This window comes from Coregonus clupeaformis, chromosome 24 (genome assembly GCF_020615455.1).
Source record: "Coregonus clupeaformis isolate EN_2021a chromosome 24, ASM2061545v1, whole genome shotgun sequence".
Taxonomy (NCBI): Eukaryota; Metazoa; Chordata; class Actinopteri; order Salmoniformes; family Salmonidae; genus Coregonus; species Coregonus clupeaformis.
Window position 1 is genome coordinate 888,789 of NC_059215.1, and position 19,087 is coordinate 907,875.

Consider the following 19,087-nt stretch of genomic DNA (forward strand, 5'->3'; position numbering starts at 1 on the left):
AATAATGTCATACAAAAGCATGTGTTCTGAACCAAAGCTAAAAAAAACTGGTGTTTAACTAAGAGGAATTTTGGCTCTCCTTGATTTCTCAAGGAAAATGTAATCCTCAACAAAGAGGGTGAAAGCCTGATTTAGAGTGAACATGTTGCAGTACTGTCTATGATAGTTAGTGAACTACTGTAGTGACTTTTTGATTGCTGATAATGTATCAACCTACCATGTTTTGTCATTAGGCCTACCGAAAGTGTGATTGTTTGGTGAATCTCTTCCTCCATTGAGTGCATTCTAACCACCATGAAGACCTTTTACAATAGGATACCTTAACGAATACAAATGAAAACATTTTGTGATCTTGTGCTTCCTAGTCATGCAGTAGTGACAGTCAATTTCCCTTAAATCCCGGATAATGCTGTTGCGACGGAGAAGAATTCCTCTAAAATGAATCTGTGGGTGGAGGTTCAAAGGTTAAGTTGGTCATCATCAGGACATGTGATTTGTCCTCCAGCAACACTAGTATTGATCAAACATTCTGTAAGAGATCTTCAGGAAAACCCCCAGCTCAATGTGTTTTGTCTGAATGTCACATTCAGGTTATTGACCATGGGGGGGTTGGAAAATGGATGCTGTGTCTAGATAAGTCACTTACTTACCCCGCTTTGGACAATTCCTATTACTTAGTATTAGGCCCTGCCCAATGCAATGGAAAACTACTGGAACGATGCAAAGAGGGTTCTTCTTTCACTTTCTGACTATCTACTTGGCTGGCTATCTGGTGGGAGGGACTTCCAGGCAACTCTAATTTTAGGTCCAGTGTAAGGCCATGTGCTCTGTTCTGGGGTTCCTTAGTTTGCCGGAACGGCACGGCTCAGAGTGGATATGGTATTACGGCCCCATGCCGGCTTGTAATGTGATTTGAGAAAGCCACGGGTTATGCAAGGGAGAAAAGGAGGGTAATTTGGTTAGAGCCTTTCAAAGGGTATGTCGGGTTGTGGAGTATTCGGACAGATTGAGGTATGAAAGCAATGATTTTTCAACACTTGTGTCAAATTGAGCCATTACATTTATTGCTGGGGGGGGGGGAATGCACACTAAAGATAGCTCCTTCATGGCCGTTGTGATGTCACGAGAGGCTGTGTCCTGGAGGGACGTTACATCCCCCTGAGGTGGCTGCAAACCCAGACAGCTATGGCTCCATCTGCTGGTATGGTCGGGAACTCCACCCCTCTATGGCCAATCTTCCCACGCAGCTGAAACAAATGAGGAGCTGATGAGCTGAAGGTTTGGGAAGGGAAGAGACACACTGAGGGAGGGTGTGGGGGGTGAAGAGACACAGTCTCCAACCTGGGCTCTCTGGAGGACAAGAGTGCTGCACGTCCACTTCCATGAGGAATATAAGGATTTGGAGATACTTACCTTTGGGAAATACTCACCTTTGGATATATGCACCTGTGGAAATACGTGAGAGACTTTTGGAAGGACTTTTTGCTGGGTTGGCCACTAGCTGCAACGTGGACTACAGTAAGGCTGGGGAAAAGTTATCTGAGCGAGTGAGAATTATGATTCTGGATGTGGAAGAGACATCCCTGAACTGTTAACCCTTAAAGAGCCACAAGAGAACAGAATTTTGTTATATTTTCGTTAATTTCCCAAGACCTATAATAAAATCCTTGTTTTGTTTGAACCTTGTCTCCTTGCACTACTTGAGCAATCCCGCTGAAAGCTGTGTAGCCTCTCGTGACGTCACAGATGGTGGAGAATACGGGCACGCTCAAGCGTTAATAGTGCATGTCAGAGGAGGATACCGAAGGTTTGATCACCCAGTTTTCCAAGTTGGCCGTAGGCTCCCGCCGACTGAAATGGAGGACATATTGAAAGCCCTTGTTGCTGGCCAGCACGCCCAGATGCAAGCAAACGTGGCTCTCTTGGAGGAGCAAAAGAAAGCCAACCTTCTGAAGGCAGAGGAATTGCAGTTGCAGAGACAGAGGGTTGTCCAAAATACCCGCCCAATAAAGGCAAGTGACTTTATATCTAAGATGGGAGCTACCGATGACATTGAGGCATACCTGCATGCATTTGAGGCCACGGCCACTAGGGAAGCCTGGCCCAAGCAACAGTGGGTTGGTCTGTTAGCCCCCTTTCTAACCGGGGAATCGCTGAATGCTGTCCGGGACCTGGGCCCTGACCAGGTTACTGACTATGATGCCCTGAAGTCTGAGATCCTCAGCAGATATGGACTCACAAAGTTTGGTATGGCCCAGCGCTTTCACAGCTGGACCTTCCAACCAGACCAACCTCCTCGGGCGCAGATGCATGAACTTGTCCGAATCGCAAGGAAATGGCTGGATCCGCAGAGGAATACAGCAGCGGCGGTGGTGGAGGCCGTTGTGGTGGATCGTTACCTACGCGCCCTGCCTTATGAGGCAAAACGGTTCATCAGTCAACAGGCCTTGACCACGGCTGATCTGACCGTGGAAGCTGTGGAAAAGTACCAGGCCACAGCGGAGATGCTGAAGGCTTCCCGAAAAGACCCCAGGAGGGCGGCCCCACCACAAATGGGAAGAACCCGTCCAAAGGACCCCCAAGGTCTCGAACCCAGCCACGTCAGGACTTATCCCGGCTCCAGGGGGGAGCCAGAAACCAGGCGGGTCCAAGAAGAGTACACCAGGAGGGGGAAACTCGACAGTGTTACCGGTGTGGGGAGATGGGACATATCTCCTGGCAGTGTGGGAAACCAGCCGATGAACCTATGCCCACTGCGGAGTCCTCCAGCTCAGCACCCACACACCGTTTTGCCTCGCTCTTGGGAGTCGTAGATGGCGGCCCAGATCGACCCCCACCTGCCCGGTAACTGTGAATCACCATGATGTGGAGGCCTTACTGGATTCTGGTAGCCGGGCCACCCTGGTGCGTAAGGGATTTGGTGGGCCCAACGTGTCTGACCCGGGGAAAGTCCTCCCAGTTTCCTGTGTCCATGGGGACACCAGAGAATACCCCATTACTGAACTTACAATGACCAGCACACGGGGAACCATACACACGACGGCGGGGGTGGTTGATTCCCTCCCCGTCCCTGTCCTAATTGGACGAGACTGCCCAGCCTTTTACCCACTCTGGAGAGAGTCTCAGGAGAGGATAACCCGAGTACCTCGGAAACGGAGAGGCAAGACTCATCCTGGGAAGGCTCCGGTGCAATCCTCCGAGTTACTCACTCCCGCCCGGGCTCTGATAGGGATGGCAGGTGCCCAGACCGACACAGAGACGGAGCTACAGAATCGGGACAAAGAACTGTCTGGTCTGAAGGGGACCGCTGAGAGGTATCGTTTGTTAAAGCAACAGTTAGACATGAAGACAGAAGAGTTAGATATCCTCCAGGCTAAACTCCAACAGAGCTCCTTCCCTAAGCAACAGGAGGAGCTGGAGAGGCTGCGCAGGACCATCGAGGAGTGTGAGGAGACCCTGCGCAGTAGTAAGGAGGTCCAGAAGAAGGCAGAGGAGAAGTACAAGGTGTTGGAGAACAAGATGAAGAATGCGGAGGCAGAGAGAGAGAAGGAACTGAAAGCTGCTCAACAGAAGCTAAACTCTGCTAAAACCAAGGCTGATGCGTTCAGTAAGAAACTCAAGGAGAGACAACAGGAGGCTGAGTCCCTGGTCCTAGAGTTGGAGGAGTTGAAGAGAGAGCAGTCTGGCAAGCACCACGGCAATGCGGACGCCCTCTCCCGGCGTGATGCCTTCTTCGCTGCCTTTACCCGACGAGGACGTCGGTCCCGAGGAGGGGGATGTGTGATGTCACGAGAGGCTGTGTCCTGGAGGGACGTTACATCCCCCTGAGGTGGCTGCAAACCCAGACAGCTATGGCTCCATCTGCTGGTATGGTCGGGAACTCCACCCCTCTATGGCCAATCTTCCCACGCAGCTGAAACAAATGAGGAGCTGATGAGCTGAAGGTTTGGGAAGGGAAGAGACACACTGAGGGGGGGGGTGAAGAGACACAGTCTCCAACCTGGGCTCTCTGGAGGACAAGAGTGCTGCACGTCCACTTCCATGAGGAATATAAGGATTTGGAGATACTTACCTTTGGGAAATACTCACCTTTGGATATATGCACCTGTGGAAATACGTGAGAGACTTTTGGAAGGACTTTTTGCTGGGTTGGCCACTAGCTGCAACGTGGACTACAGTAAGGCTGGGGAAAAGTTATCTGAGCGAGTGAGAATTATGATTCTGGATGTGGAAGAGACATCCCTGAACTGTTAACCCTTAAAGAGCCACAAGAGAACAGAATTTTGTTATATTTTCGTTAATTTCCCAAGACCTATAATAAAATCCTTGTTTTGTTTGAACCTTGTCTCCTTGCACTACTTGAGCAATCCCGCTGAAAGCTGTGTAGCCTCTCGTGACGTCACACCGTATTAATTGAATACCTGCAATGTGGAGATAATCAACAGTTTAAATGGTACAGCTTGCCAGTAAACGCCACCCACGTATACCACCACTACCCTCCAAAAATAAGGAAATGAACTTGCCCAATAATCCCCAGACTCCCACATGGCACCTAACTTCCTACCATGTGGGCGGTTACTCTGGTGCAATCCAGGAACCAGCGTGCAGAGCCATGTGACAAATGCATGGAGGCAACGAGGGGAAAACTACTGAGGCCTCACCCTGAGGTCACCCAGTCCCAGCCAGGGTAAACAGATCCCTTATCCCTGGGCAGACTCTAGTCAAGTGTTTCTCATACTTGTCCTCGTCCTGGGAACCTCAGGCGATCCACATATTCAATCTATTCCAGTACGAACACACCTGATTCAGCTGGTCAACAAGTCATCATTATCAAGCCCTACACTAGTTGGATCAGGTGTGGAAGTGGTAGAATAGATCAAATGTGGGAAACTGTCAAGGCGCCCAAGGACATGTTTGAGAAACACTACTTTAACTAGTGAAACAGCCTTCCCTCAGTGGTGGTGTTATAAACGTTCTTGTTTCCCCGCACCCAAAACATGTCTGACTGGGACTTCACTGTTCAGTCAGTGACATAAGAAAAGGACCCTCTTTGCATGTGTATTTGTGTAGGCAATCCACTGTGTGAATATTGGGACTTTTGCTCAGGTCAAGGCTTTGGAATTGGTCATATCCTTCAGTGTTATCTGACTAGACTAAATTGTGATCAATAAAGCAGGCTAGTTTTATTGAAAACCAATTTGGCATTAACTAGGCTTTGGCTACTGTATGTGTTGGCATTAGCTAGGCTAGGCATTGTTTGGGTTAAGAAGTGTTTTGGCCCATCTGTTTCCCCTTTAGATGATTTGTGAACAATCCTGTGGCTGCTGGGCAATGGCTGAGAGGCACTCCAGTGTTTTTTTTTTTTTTTTGTGTGTGTGTGCAAACACAAGGCATGTCTCACTTCCTATGCAACACCTCTGAATCGCATACTGTGGTTTTATGGTGCTTAGCCAAATACATTTGAATCGTTTGAACATTCGTTTAGACTATTTAGTTGAACCAAATCGCTTCAGTAACCCCATACCTTACTATAGCCAAATTGCAAATGTGCAATCTCAGTATGAAACATGGTCAAAGACTTCTCTCAAGCCACGTTGGAGGGCTTATTGAAATCCATGTAAGATGGGATCACACAGAGGGCAAAGAATTTATCTTCAAACCGGAACCGGCTTTACTTTCACCGTCCAGCAGGAATCTCCACTGCTGTAACCTTTTGAGGACACCCAGGACAAGCTGGAGAAGGGGAGTAGATGAAGGTCTAGAAGAGTAAATGACTGTAAGAAAAGCCCTGTGGAAGAATACGCACTAGTTGTAACCATTGAGCTGTTCTGGGGCTTGTGGGAAGAGGATGTTGGTTGTGTCATTTGATACCTCACTTGTTCAAAATTGCAGCCCATTTGCAGAAGGCTGAAGGCCGCAGCACTCAAGGAATCTTTCGAAAAACGTCTCTGCTTAACTACAACCTTCTGTATCGTCTACGTCAGAGGTCCTATCATCGAAATGTTCTGTGTCTGCTGGTTTTCGGGGAAATGTCAGCAAATGAGTTTAGTCTAAATAAATAATTCAAGCATGTAATTTCATTCAAGATGGAATGAACACTGAAAGACACTGCAAGCCTTGAAGACTAAAAATAACCCGTCTTTATTATATTTCTTCTTTACAAAAGGTTAAGAACCTTGCCAAAGAGAGAGAGCCCTCACCTTATCTAACCTCACAAAGAGCTTAGGCTACATAGCTTCTCCAATGTTAGCCCTTGGAACAAAGAGCCAACAACCAAAGCCTTTTTTGGCTTGTCGTTATCTCACCTTAAATCACTCTGTGTCATTATGAGAGTCATGTTTGATGGCTGTTACTTAGGCTAGCTATTAGCCTATCAGTTCTCAGCTTCTCACATGGCAGAGTGAGTGGTGTTCTTTCTCTGTCTGCTTTCCCAGTCTATTTTTACAGCTTTATCATCCTCTGTGAGCCTTGTATAAGTCTCCTCTGAGAGAGGCCAGACCGACGTGTTGAAATGCGAACAACCCCACGGCTAACAAAGCAGTGTGGTTACAGTAATGTAAGGACGGACCCGTTACCACAGAGCGATGAGAGAGCAAAGCCTTTGTTGTTGTTACACTCATTAAAATGCTTTTGGCTGAACTGGCGTTGGCATAGTTAGCGAGAATATACGGCCTATATTGAGCAGAGAAAGGCTAGAGGATGGCTGCTGCTGGAGCTGCGCTAGTCTGTAAGCATGTTCCCATTTCCCTCTCCTCCTCAAGCCCACTCCAGTCAACCATGAGCTGTGGGTTTGTTGTGTCCTGGCCTGGCTGAGAGGGCCCTCCAGTTTGAAGGGAGGATAGGCTAGATGGGAGGTATTTTTAGATGCGCTAATAGATTTGGGATTGGAACCAGTCTGAGGTGGATGGAGTGTTGAGTAAATGAGAGATTAGAAGAAGTAGGAGCTTGGGAACTTTTAGGTCCTTTTTTTGTAGGACATTTTAGGTACTTTTCTGTGATGGGATCTGATTTACTTTTAGGTGCTTTTCTTTGAGGGCAGTGGTGTGTAAGCGGTAGATTCTGTAATTTATACGGTCAATAGTCCTGTCTCTGACTGTCAGTTCAGTTGGATTTGTTCTGGCACTGTGTGAGGCAAGTGAAGAGTACTTTGGATTTTTCCCCTCTCAAAGTGGCCTGATTCAGTACAAACAAGGGAAATGTGAATAAAGGTCCACGTCGTGAGGTCGCTTGATCCCTGGAGTGAGTGAGTTTGTGTGCGTGTGCATTTATTTGTAGGCATTTGTGTGTTCCAGCCCCACAGAGTAACTGGCTGTAGACCGTAGTCTCCCTAGCTGTCAGTGCCCATTTGAGAGTAAATGTCTCTCTCTCTCTCTGTGTCTGTCTGTTTGCTCCTTCAGTGAATGACCTTCCCTGTCAGTACTGAGAGGCACAGGCTCTGGACCGGTCTCCACTTCCTGGGCTTCTTCGACCTCCTGCAAGGATGTGCTTAGAGACAGGGAGACATCCTGCTGTATAGACCTAAATAGAAACCCCAGTGATGAAAGAAGAAAAAAGTATTTCAGAGGGCAGTCAGTGTCAAAATTGAAAAGAGAGTCAGTGTCAGAATTTAAAAGGGATGAATTGGGACTCCCAATAGTGTATTTGAGTATTTTCTTATTTTTTGCTCCATTCAATAGCGGGACAACACACAGCCCTGAGTGACACCTGAAATGCGCCTTTGTGGATGACGTTGGTTGTTTACTGCGACGGGGTAGGATTACTGGGACGACGGGGTGTACCCGGGACCATCTAGCTATGCGAATCCTGATACTGTCCATTAGCAGGGGGTCGATAGTCGACAGCCGCCTGCGACACAACGAGGGGAGGAAGGGGTTCTGGGAGGGATTCTATAAATCACCTTGGACGAGATCCCCAAGAGAGACCTTTAAAATCCTCTCTTCCCTGCCCGGTTCCCCAACCCCCTCCTTACCCCGACCCACCCTACTTCAACAGCAGCTAGGCTACTTAGCTGCTACGTTGACATTTAGGCCTAGCCCTGCACCCCCAGATATTACATCAATTGGATCAAATCCTGTACATCCTATGTGTGTCACCACACGTGCAGTGAAAACCGATAACTATTTAATCAACTTAACATCAATCATAAATCGTGCCTAACTGTAATAGGCTAGATGTTGGGGAATGTAGTGGTAAGAAGTCCACCATTTTGAGATGTGGCTATCATAAGGTGAATGCACCAATTTGTAAGTCGCTCTGGATAAGAGCGTCTGCTAAATGACTAAAATGTAAATGTAAAAATGTATGATGGTCAGGGGCCGAGGACAGTTTGTCAGGGACTGAAATGGTCTATGGGATTCAAGTCCTCTTGTAGCTAGCCTGTCAATCAGTGTAAAAAACAGATGGGCGATTTGCTGTCAACGGTCAGTCATAAAACTCTGAAAAAAATCACAGTATACTACCAGCAGCACCAGTCGTAAAAACAAACTGCTCCTCCACACACCTAAACACACACACACCTCCTAGTCTACCTCAGTCATGATAAGTTATAACAGTGCCTTCATAAAGGAGTGAGTAATCATATCTGAGTGCTGCTTGCCTGCCGTGGCCTTGGCACCCACCCAACAGCGTTTACCCGGTGGGTGTTGCATAACGACGCGTGGCTCTGCCAGCCTGGACAGAAACAGCCTTTGTCTCAGCAAGCCTGCGCTGGCTCTGGTGTGTTTGTGTGTGTGAGTGTGCGTGCATGTGTTTATCTCAACAATGTTTGGAGGGAGAGAGTTCCACTGCCAGATCCAGCTAGAGCCACAGCAGAACTAGTCTTAGGGTGAGCCAAGCCCAGTCCAAACAAGACGGTAGTGGAGCTAATTGTTATCCTTCTGGGCTAAATAGATTGTTTTGTGTTACTCCAATGGCTCCGAGTAGCCCTAGACTAGCCGTCATAGTTGCCTTTAGGTGTATGTATGTATATACAGTGGGGGAAAAAAGTATTTAGTCAGCCACCAATTGTGCAAGTTCTCCCACTTAAAAAGATGAGAGGCTGAATTTTTTTTCCAGAAAATCACATTAGGATTTTTTATGAATTTATTTGCAAATTATGGTGGAAAATAAGTATTTGGTCAATAACAAAAGTTACTCAATACGTTTTCTGTAAGTCTTCACAAGGTTTTCACACACTGTTGCTGGTATTTTGGCCCATTCCTCCATGCAGATCTCCTCTGGAGCAGTGATGTTTTGGGGCTGTCGCTGGGCAACACAGACTTTCAACTCCCTCCAAAGATTTTCTATGGGGTTGAGATCTGGAGACTGGCTAGGCCACTCCAGGACCTTGAAATGCTTCTTACGAAGCCACTCCTTCGTTGCCCGGGCGGTGTGTTTGGGATCATTGTCATGCTGAAAGACCCAGCCACGTTTCATCTTCATTGCCCTTGCTGATGGAAGGAGGTTTTCACTCAGAATCTCACGATATATGGCCCCATTCATTCTTTCCTTTACACGGATCAGTCATCCTGGTCCCTTTGCAGAAAAACAGCCCCAAAGCATGATGTTTCCACCCCCATGCTTCACAGTAGGTATGGTGTTCTTTGGATGCAACTCAGCATTCTTTGTCCTCCAAACACGACGAGTTGAGTTTTTACCAAAAAGTTCTATTTTGGTTTCATCTGACCAAATGACATTCTCCCAATCCTCTTCTGGATCATCCAAATGCACTCTAGCAAACTTCAGACGGGCCTGGACATGTACTGGCTTAAGCAGGGGGACAGGTCTGGCACTGCAGGATTTGAGTCCCTGGCGGCGTAGTGTGTTACTGATGGTAGGCTTTGTTACTTTGGTCCCAGCTCTCTGCAGGTCATTCACTAGGTCCCCCCCGTGTGGTTCTGGGATTTTTGCTCACTGTTCTTGTGATCATTTTGACCCCCACGGGGTGAGATCTTGCGTGGAGCCCCAGATCGAGGGAGATTATCAGTGGTCTTGTATGTCTTCCATTTTCCTAATAATTGCTCCCACAGTTGATTTCTTCAAACCAAGCTGCTTACCTATTGCAGATTCAGTCTTCCCAGCCTGGTGCAGGTCTACAATTTTGTTTCTGGTGTCCTTTGACAGCTCTTTGGTCTTGGCCATAGTGGAGTTTGGAGTGTGACTGTTTGAGGTTGTGGACAGGTGTCTTTTATACTGATAACAAGTTCAAACAGGTGCCATTAATACAGGTAACGAGTGGAGGACAGAGGAGCCTCTTAAAGAAGAAGTTACAGGTCTGTGAGAGCCAGAAATCGTGCTTGTTTGTAGGTGACCAAATACTTATTTTCCACCATAATTTGCAAATAAATTCATAAATGGGCAGGTAGCTTAGTGGTAGATTGTGCCAGTAACCGAAAGGTTAATCGAGATAGTAAAAATGTCGACGTGCCCTTGAGCAAGGCCTAATTAAAGTAATGATTATTATTATTATTATTATTATTATTATTTAAAAAATCCTACAATGTGATTTTCTGGAGAAAAACATTCTCAATTTGTCTGTCATAGTTGACGTTTACCTATGATGAAAATTACAGGCCTCTCTCATCTTTTTAAGTGGGAGAACTTGCACAATTGGTGGCTGACTAAATACTTTTTCCCCACTGTATATGTATGTAGTTTGGACACCTACTCATTCAAGGGTTTTTCTTTATTTTTACTATTTTTTACATTGTAGAATAATAGTGAAGACATCAAAACTATAAAATAATACATATGGAATCATGTAGTAACCAAAAAGGTGTTAAACAAATCAAAATATATTTTATATTTGAGATTCTTCATGTCAATACATACGCACAATATCTAGGTCAAATAGGGGAGAGGCGTTGTGCAGAGAGGTGTTGCTTTATCTGTTTTTTTGTTGTTGTTTTTTTGGGCCATTCATTGCACCCAGACCAAGAACTAAGCTACTACAGCAGCGTGAGGGGGGTTGGAGGAGATGGGAGATGATCTTGAAAAAAATACAATGTTGTTTAGGTTCCTCCCTTTGCGGGGGAGATCCTCCCAGCTCCTTTGAGGAATTCTGAGAATTTCTGCAACGTACAGATCTTAGACCTGCCAGCCAGGCTCCCTGACCCCCTCAGGCATCCTACATTAGGTAGTGAAAGAGTTAGGCCCCCCTTAACTATGGAGCAACAGGCACAGATCTCAGACCTGTCAGCCAGGCTGCCCTGTGGAAGTACTGCTGTAGTAGGCCTGCTCACAGATCTCAGACCTGTCAGCCTGCCTCCTTAGGCATCCTTCATTAGTAGTACAATAGTAATGCCTCCCTCAGCTGTGGATCAAGAAGCTGTTTAGATAAACCAGGAGTCGTTGAATGAGGCCATATTGAGGTAAGATTTGCCTGTAGATTTAGATCTAAGATCAGCTTACCAATTATACTAGCCTAACCTTCATCATCTGAGGGTTATATGTAAAAATGACCTTGGATCAGCACTTGAGGGCAGATGTGTGGAAAGCTGTCAGAGGAGACTGTAGTGTTTTTTTCAGTGTGAGAGGAGGGCAAGTTAGGTGAAACGCTGCACTTAGCCTACTGTAGGATACTACAGACAGCTGGTGGGTCCTTAGAGCCTTCGGGGAGGGAAGGGTTAAGCCTATACACCCCCCCCCCAGCTTGCACTACATGCATACATACTTTTGTATATATAGTGTATACGTACACTATGTGGACACCCCTTCAAATTTGTGGATTCGTCTATTTCAGCCACACCCGTTTCTGACAGGTGTGTAAAATCGAGCACACTGCCATTGCAATCTCCATAGACAAACATTGGCAGTAGAATGGCCTTACTAAAGAGCTCAGTGACTTTCAACGTGGCACCATCATAGGATGCCACATTTCCAACAAGTCAGTTCAAATTTCTGCCCTGCTAGTGCTGCCCCAGTCAACTGTAAGTGCTGTTATTGTGAAATGGAAACGTCTAGGAGCAACAACGGCTCAGCCGCTTGGTGGTAGGCCACACACGCTCACAGAACGGGACCCTCAAGTGCTTAAGCCCATACTGCATAAAAATCGTCTGTCCTCGGTTGCAACACACACTACCAAGTTCCAAACTGCCTCTGGAAACAACGTCAGCACAAGAACTGTTCGTCGGGAGCTTCATGAAATGGGTTTCCATGACCGAGCAGCCGCACACAAGCCTAAGATCACCATGTGCAATGCCAAGTGTCGGTTAGAGCAGTGGAAACGTGTTCTCTGGAGTGATGAATCACGCTTCACCATCTGGCAGTCTGACTGACTAATCTGGTTTGGCAGATGCCAGGAGAACACCACCTGCCCGACTGCATAGTGCCAACTGTAAAGTTTGGTGGAGGATGAATAATGGTTTTGGGTTGTTTTTAATGGTTCGGGCTAGGCCCCTTAGTTCCATTGAAGGGAAATGTTTTCGCTAGAGGATTCTGTGCTTCCAACTTTTTTGCAACCGCTTGGGGAAGGCCCTTTTCTGTTTCAGCATGAAACAAAGCGAGGTCCATACAGATATGGTTTGTCGAGATCGGTGTGGAAGAACTTGCTGGCCTGCACAGATCCCTGACCGCAAAACCATGAATTGGAACGCCGACTGCGAGCCAGGTCTAATAGCCCAACATCAGTGCCGACCTCACTAATGCTCTTGTGGATGAGTGGAGGCTGTTATAGCAGCAAAGGGGGGACAAACTCCATATTAATGGCCATGATTTTGGTAATCTAGTGTACACACAACCGCACACTACATACATACCCACACAAACACATAATATAGGTCTTCTACATGCCCTTGAACTTTAAGGCCCCTCCCCTTAACATTTACATTTGACTGTTTACACAGGGCCTAAAACTAACACCCGCCATCAGCCAAATGCGGGTAGATTTTGGCATTGGCGGGTAAGATCATTATTTCACCAGCCACCTTGGCAGGTGGTCAGGGCTCCACAGTGCGAGCATTTCACTTGCATTTGTGAATAAAAATAGTGAAGTATGATCACATTTATAGCAAAATAAATGCTGCAGTAGCTGTTTTCAAAGTATTTCTGGCGTTTTGTTTCATAGCTGGTAAATTAATCGCACAAAGTCAAAGAACTACGAATCCTACTATAGCCTATCCCACCTCGCGCTGCTGAGTGAAAGATTCATTTTTAAAATGTGTTCTAATTTACTTGAAACGAAAGTCTACTGAAGTGAGACTTTGTCTTTGTGTTTCTTTGCTATTTACATTGTTTTGCTCACAAGCTAGGTTGTTTTTCAATGTTTGAGTTTCAACTGTTAGGGAAGAGAAATCAATCTCTAGGCACAAACATCTTATTGAGTCACATTGTCCTCCCACCCTTAAAGGGGCTCAAACATTTTTGTTAAGAAATGAAATTAAACAATATACCACATTTAAATCTTACCGGTAATAAGTTTGTTTCAGAAACATTACAGATTTTTAAATCTACCTGCCACAGTGGCTGCTGGACCAAAAAGTTAATTTTAGGCCCTGGTCTCAACATATGGGTTTCATGTTACCCCAGAGTTTGTGTGTGTGCGTGTGTGTGTGTTTGCTTCTGGAATGTGTATGTCAAACGGCCATGTGTGCCCAGCTAAGTAGCGATAACCGGGCTTTCCAGTCATGGCCGTGTTTTGATAGATGGAGAGAAAGATCGAGAGGTTGGCGTGGAGCCACTGCATACTGGCAGAGCACAGGGGCAGATTCGAGCCCAAACGAGAGGGCAGCAGTGTTTATGACCGCATACCAGCCTAGCGGCTAAACTAGGGAGACAGGGTGTTATATTGTGATGGTGTTATTACTACCGTTCGTGGTCGCAGTGTGTGAGTGTGGGACAAGGGGAAAAGGAAAGTGAAAATGAACGAAGGTTGAACCTCCTCTTCCCAGCGCTGCTGTTCTCAGAGTTATAGATTTAAAGATTGGGTTCCGCTCAACACTATGAAGGCACCACGCGGGTGAGTGTGTGTGTGTGTGTGTGAGAGAGAGTTAATTAGTGTGTGTCCTCTGGAAGTAAACAGTGTGAGCGGAAGGCTGGGTTAATGGTTTATTCTGTCCTTTGGCTTGGCTGTATAGGGAGGAGTAACTGTGTGTGTGTTAGGGTTGGTCGGTATCCAGATTTCCTACCTTCTTACCGTGCCTGTGCCTTCCTGGGATATACGGTATTACCGGTAGTGCACACAAGGGGTTTCGAACATTAAAAAAAGCCCCAAAAACGTTATTTACCAGAATGCTAACAAAATGCTAACAAGTACTAAGGAATCCCCATAGCGGATGCTAGGGAACGCTAACAAGCGCATGCAAACATTTACTACTAAGACAGACAACCCAGCTCGCACAAAACAAAAACCAGCAAGCTCCGGACCTCGTAGGGTAAGAGTTGAATACCCCTGCTCTACACTTTTGTTTTGTCACATAAACTGAAATTAGGTGAACTATTAGAATTTTAGCAACCAGGAAATGGCAGAGCGATTTCTGTGTATTGCACCTTTAAAATCGAGTGGTTTTGACAGTTTTGGAAGTTTTTACAGTGTGAGCTTCTCTTCTCCTCTCGCTTCGACATGCTGTGCTGCTATGGAATGATCAACTTTACCCTACCCTTTATACCAATCACCATATATACTGATTGTTTAAAGCAAAACTACCAAAACTATTGCTGATGGTGAACGTGAACAACAAAATCTAATGTAAGCCCCGATCAGCAGGTATAGCCAGATGAGTTGTCTCCGGTAGCTTAATTTTATTCAGGTAAGACACAATTTTCAACAGCGCATTTGTTAACAATAACCTAGCAAATTACAAAGGTTGTCACTCTACTAATAAAGCCTAATATTGCGCAAGCCATTTTACAAGCGTTCGAATGCTGAAGGTGCCGCACAGATGTGCAAGATCAGGAATAGGCCTACCTCACAGTGCGCAGTTTGACTAAGCTACTGATATTGCCTTGGGTTGTTTGGCAACGCAGTTACATGCTAGTTCGACACTGAAGGAGAGGAGACAGACACATCTGTTGTCACAAAAGATGCTAGGTATTTTCGGAAGGTAGAAATAAATTAATATAAGCCCCCAAAAAATGTGATCCGGCGATTCGTAATGTTTAATTAATATATTAATATTTTTTCTGACCGATGCATGCTACATTTGGATCCAGACCCATGGACCGATGCACTTGTATCTTAACCATTTGAACCAGGGACCAATGCGTATCGTTACATCCCTTATAGGCCTATATGTTTTTTTGTGTCTAGTTTTCTTAGCGTTCTGTTAAGGATGTTATGTAGATATGTAATGTAGGCTATATGTTATGTATGTCAAATCTACACTACCGGTCATCCGTTCACCCACTCTGCGTCTCACAAAGGGTGGCTATTTGAAGAATCTCAAATATAAAATATATTTTGATTTGTTTAACACTTTTTGGGGTTACTACATTATTCCATATGTGTTATTTCATAGTTTTGATGTTTTCACTATTATTCTACAATGTAGAAAATAGTCAAAATAAAGAAAAACCCTTGAATGAGTAGGTGTGTCCAAACTTTTGACCGGTAGTGTATGTAAACAAATAAGTACATAAACAAAGGCAACGCTGCTGCTGTATCCCAGAAGTAGCCTAAAGCTACAATAACAATCTAGGCCTATATTCCATAGTCTAGAACCGTAGGAACAGACACAAGAAATAGGCACAGCTTTTCATGGGGACCAATGTTCCCAGACCACAGTGTGGGTAGCTAGCAATACAAGGCTCACAATGCTATATTATTGGACAGATTTGCTCACTGACTTGACAATCCCAATTTAGGCTAATATGTTGCCATTGGCTGTTATGCAGACACCCTGTAAGAGTCAAACTGAATCAAACGTTTTGCACATGACATTACGCAACTAACAAATTGATATGATCATGGTGGCCTATTATTGTCAATTCGCCTTACCTATTGTCATTGTGTGGCATATCTAAGCTTTCTGCTGGCTATGACAAATTGTCCAGCAGTCCAGTTGATGGATGACCCCATCACTCTCTCAGCCCTACAGTCACACAGTCTTTCGGTCAATCTATCACTTTATCACAGCCCCTAATCGGTCTCTCTTTCGCTCTCTCTCGTTGCAGGATATCCATGAGCTCCGATTTCCAGCACTACAGTTTCAGGATGCCTAATATCGGGTTCCAGAACCTTCCCCTCAACATCTACATTGTGGTGTTTGGGACTGCCATCTTTGTCTTCATCCTCAGCCTTCTCTTCTGCTGCTACTTGATAAGGTATGATCCACACTGCTATGTCCTAGTTGATATAGGCTAGTTCCTCGTTTCTATAGTCTCCTTTGAAAATGTTGATTTGTGTTTCGGTTTCCTTGCCACCGGTGCCATACAGTGTAGATTCTGGGTTATTACATTTGTTTGTGACCCCATATTTGACCCCATATTTAAAAAAATTTGAAATCAACAACATTTCTTTGTTGTTGACATCAAGAGAGCCTCGCTTCGACGTTTACGGCGGCCATTTTGTTATGCTAGCACACTGAAGTGTTCATGCAATAAACCACAGATTCTTCAAAGCTGATTGACATAGGCTAAATCCATTGCCTCGAGAATGACTTCCCATATCCAATTATGAGACAGCAGTGTTTTTAATCTCAACCCCAGTGGTCAAGTAAATTACTTTGTTTATCCCATATGAGATGCAGCATTTTCACTGTAACCACATTGGTTATTGATATACCCACACCACTGGGTTAGATGTTAAATACATCCAGACTGTGAGTGATTTCACAGTCACACACGTTTCTAAAAAGGCGTTGCTCGGGTCTCATTACTCTGCCAATACTTTGGCGCCGGTCTTATGTTGGATGCCATTGGAGTGTCGTACTCAAGCCCCCCTGTTTCGCCTCCCAGGATGGTATGTCCCACCATGTGATGGTCTGCTCTGTTTACAACAACACTGTGCGTCCCAAATGGCATCCTATTCCTTACATAGTGCACTACTTTTGTACAGACCCCTATAGGGGCTGCCTCTGAACACAGCTTAGGCTTTCTCCCAAACACGAGTAGCCTAGCCGTGCTGTTTTACAAGACCTCAGTGTACTAGAGGGACTATTTGTGTCCTTCAGTCCAAGCAGCGCACGTTTCTCTCTCTGCTGCAGTTTGTGGAACTAGGGGGGACAACATATTTCCCCTATAAAAGAGGGTGATGCTTTTAATACAGCTTGAAGCCAGTATGACGTGAGAACAGAGGGATAAACAGCATGAGAGAAGAGAGGAACACAGACAGATGGTATAGCTCGGGAGAGAAGGAAACTTCTTTCATCCCTCTCTCCACAATGTCAGTGACAATGCATCCCAAATGGCACCCTATTCCCTATATAGTGCACTACTTTTGACCAAAGCCCTATGGGCACTGGTCAAAAATAGCGCACTATATAGGGGATTGGGAGTCATTTGGGATGCAGCCACAGGCTTTTCATCATTCACACTAGCTTACTTTGAAGACCTGAGCTGCTTTGATCACGGGTAGAGACACCGAGGGTTAGCTAAAACGATATTTAGGCTACTTTAAAACGAGCAAAGGTGCTCGTGTTATAGTAGTTGTTAAACTGTGTTGGCAGCCTGGTATCATCAGATGTGATGATGATGAGACTAGAATTTGTGCATTTTCAGGCTCCTAGCATGCAACACTCAGCGGGGGTACCAGGCAATCCGGTAGTTCATCAGCTGCATATAAAAAACTTGTATCGTGTCCACAGCAAATAAGGCTGGATTTGTATCTGAAGTGTAAGCTCTGTTACCTAATGTGTTCAGGCTACAGGGTTTTGAACTCAACTCAAACTATGACCGAGCCTAACCTTTGTGGCTCCGAACAAAGCTTCCAAGGCTTTACAACCAACCAACGAGATTTAATGCACTAATGAACTGCAGCAGTGTTTTTAAATTAGTTGAGTGCACAGATGGACAGAAAAGCGTCAGGTCTGTCTTACGCTTAATTAAATGGCTTAAATAACTGAAGCGAGGCTCGTGTTAGTCAAATTATTGCAGTCTGCTTCAGTCTTTTAACAAACCAACATCCACTTTAGTTTGTTAAAAGCTCAGTAAATGCATGTTATCCAAGACAGGTCAATCTTATTTGCTGTCGTTAGGCCTTAACTCCTTTCTTGGTGGTCTGGATTTAATGAAACTGTATGGCATATTGGGTCTAAATTCAATTTGTGTTGTTTTAATTTCATTTGGTGTGTGTACCAGTAATTGTGTGTTATCATGTTCTTCTCAAATTAACCGTTTTTCATAAAGGGTTATAAAAAAAGATTCAACAGCACAGTTTGGAGAAGGTATCGCTGACTTGATCATCTAAACTGAAAAGAATCCCACCAGAAAAATGATATTCAGGCTTGTTCTCCCCTGCTGAAACATTTTTCTAGAAACATTTATTCAAAGCTGCTTAGCTACATAATCAGGACCACCGCAACTCCCAACCTTGAAGAGGCTTGTGTCGTGCCTCTCATGTTAAGTCCTTAGGCCTCTTCTCTTCTCTTAGATGGAAAACCAAGGGCATCTGTATAGCTGTTGGTATAAATTCAGCGGTTTATGCATGCTTCCAATTGGCATCCTATTCACTATATAAGGGCGGCAGGTAGCTTTAGTGGTTAAGAGCGTTGTGCCAGTAACCGAAAGGTCGCTGGTTCTAATCCCTGAGCTGACTAGGTGAAAAATCTGTCAATGTGCCCTTGAGCAAGGCACTTAACCCTAATTGCTCCTGTAAGTCGCTCTGGATAAGAGCGTCTGCTAAATGACTAAAATGTAAATATAATGCACTACCTTTGACCAGGGCCCATAGGGCTCTTAGCTCCGAGCGGTTAACTAGCGCTCAACATGGCTGAACCTTGGACAACTAAGTTAGTATTATCTCCTTAAAGAATGGCCCCTTCCCTTCAGTACGTTTTGAAGTCCCAGACCTGGCTGTATTATATTGCTTTGCGATATATATATATTTTTTACTGGAGATCTTATTGGCCCTCCACTCTAGCCCCTCTGGCCCAATCACGATAGGCCTGAGCACTGTTGCCATGGTGGTCAACCATGGCAGTGGCCAATAACGTTGGAACTCTGTAGCATTTCTTAC

At 45.3% G+C, this 19,087-nt stretch overlaps 1 protein-coding gene across 3 annotated transcripts in view; it reads left to right on the plus strand.

The window, feature by feature from the left end:
- rnf24 (ring finger protein 24) overlaps positions 1-19,087 on the plus strand; it is a 51,882-nt gene that overhangs the window by 10,619 nt on the left and 22,176 nt on the right. The window contains exons 1-2 of one of the 3 annotated variants that reach the window (XM_041843222.2): positions 13,626-13,933; positions 16,087-16,236. In XM_041843222.2, the coding sequence (XP_041699156.1) occupies positions 13,917-13,933; positions 16,087-16,236 (167 nt within the window). In that variant the 5' untranslated portion in view covers positions 13,626-13,916. Of the gene's footprint in view, positions 1-13,625; positions 13,934-14,125; positions 14,349-16,086; positions 16,237-19,087 lie in introns of those variants that run through there. The other 2 variants (XM_041843224.2, XM_041843223.2) reach the window with 2 other exon arrangements.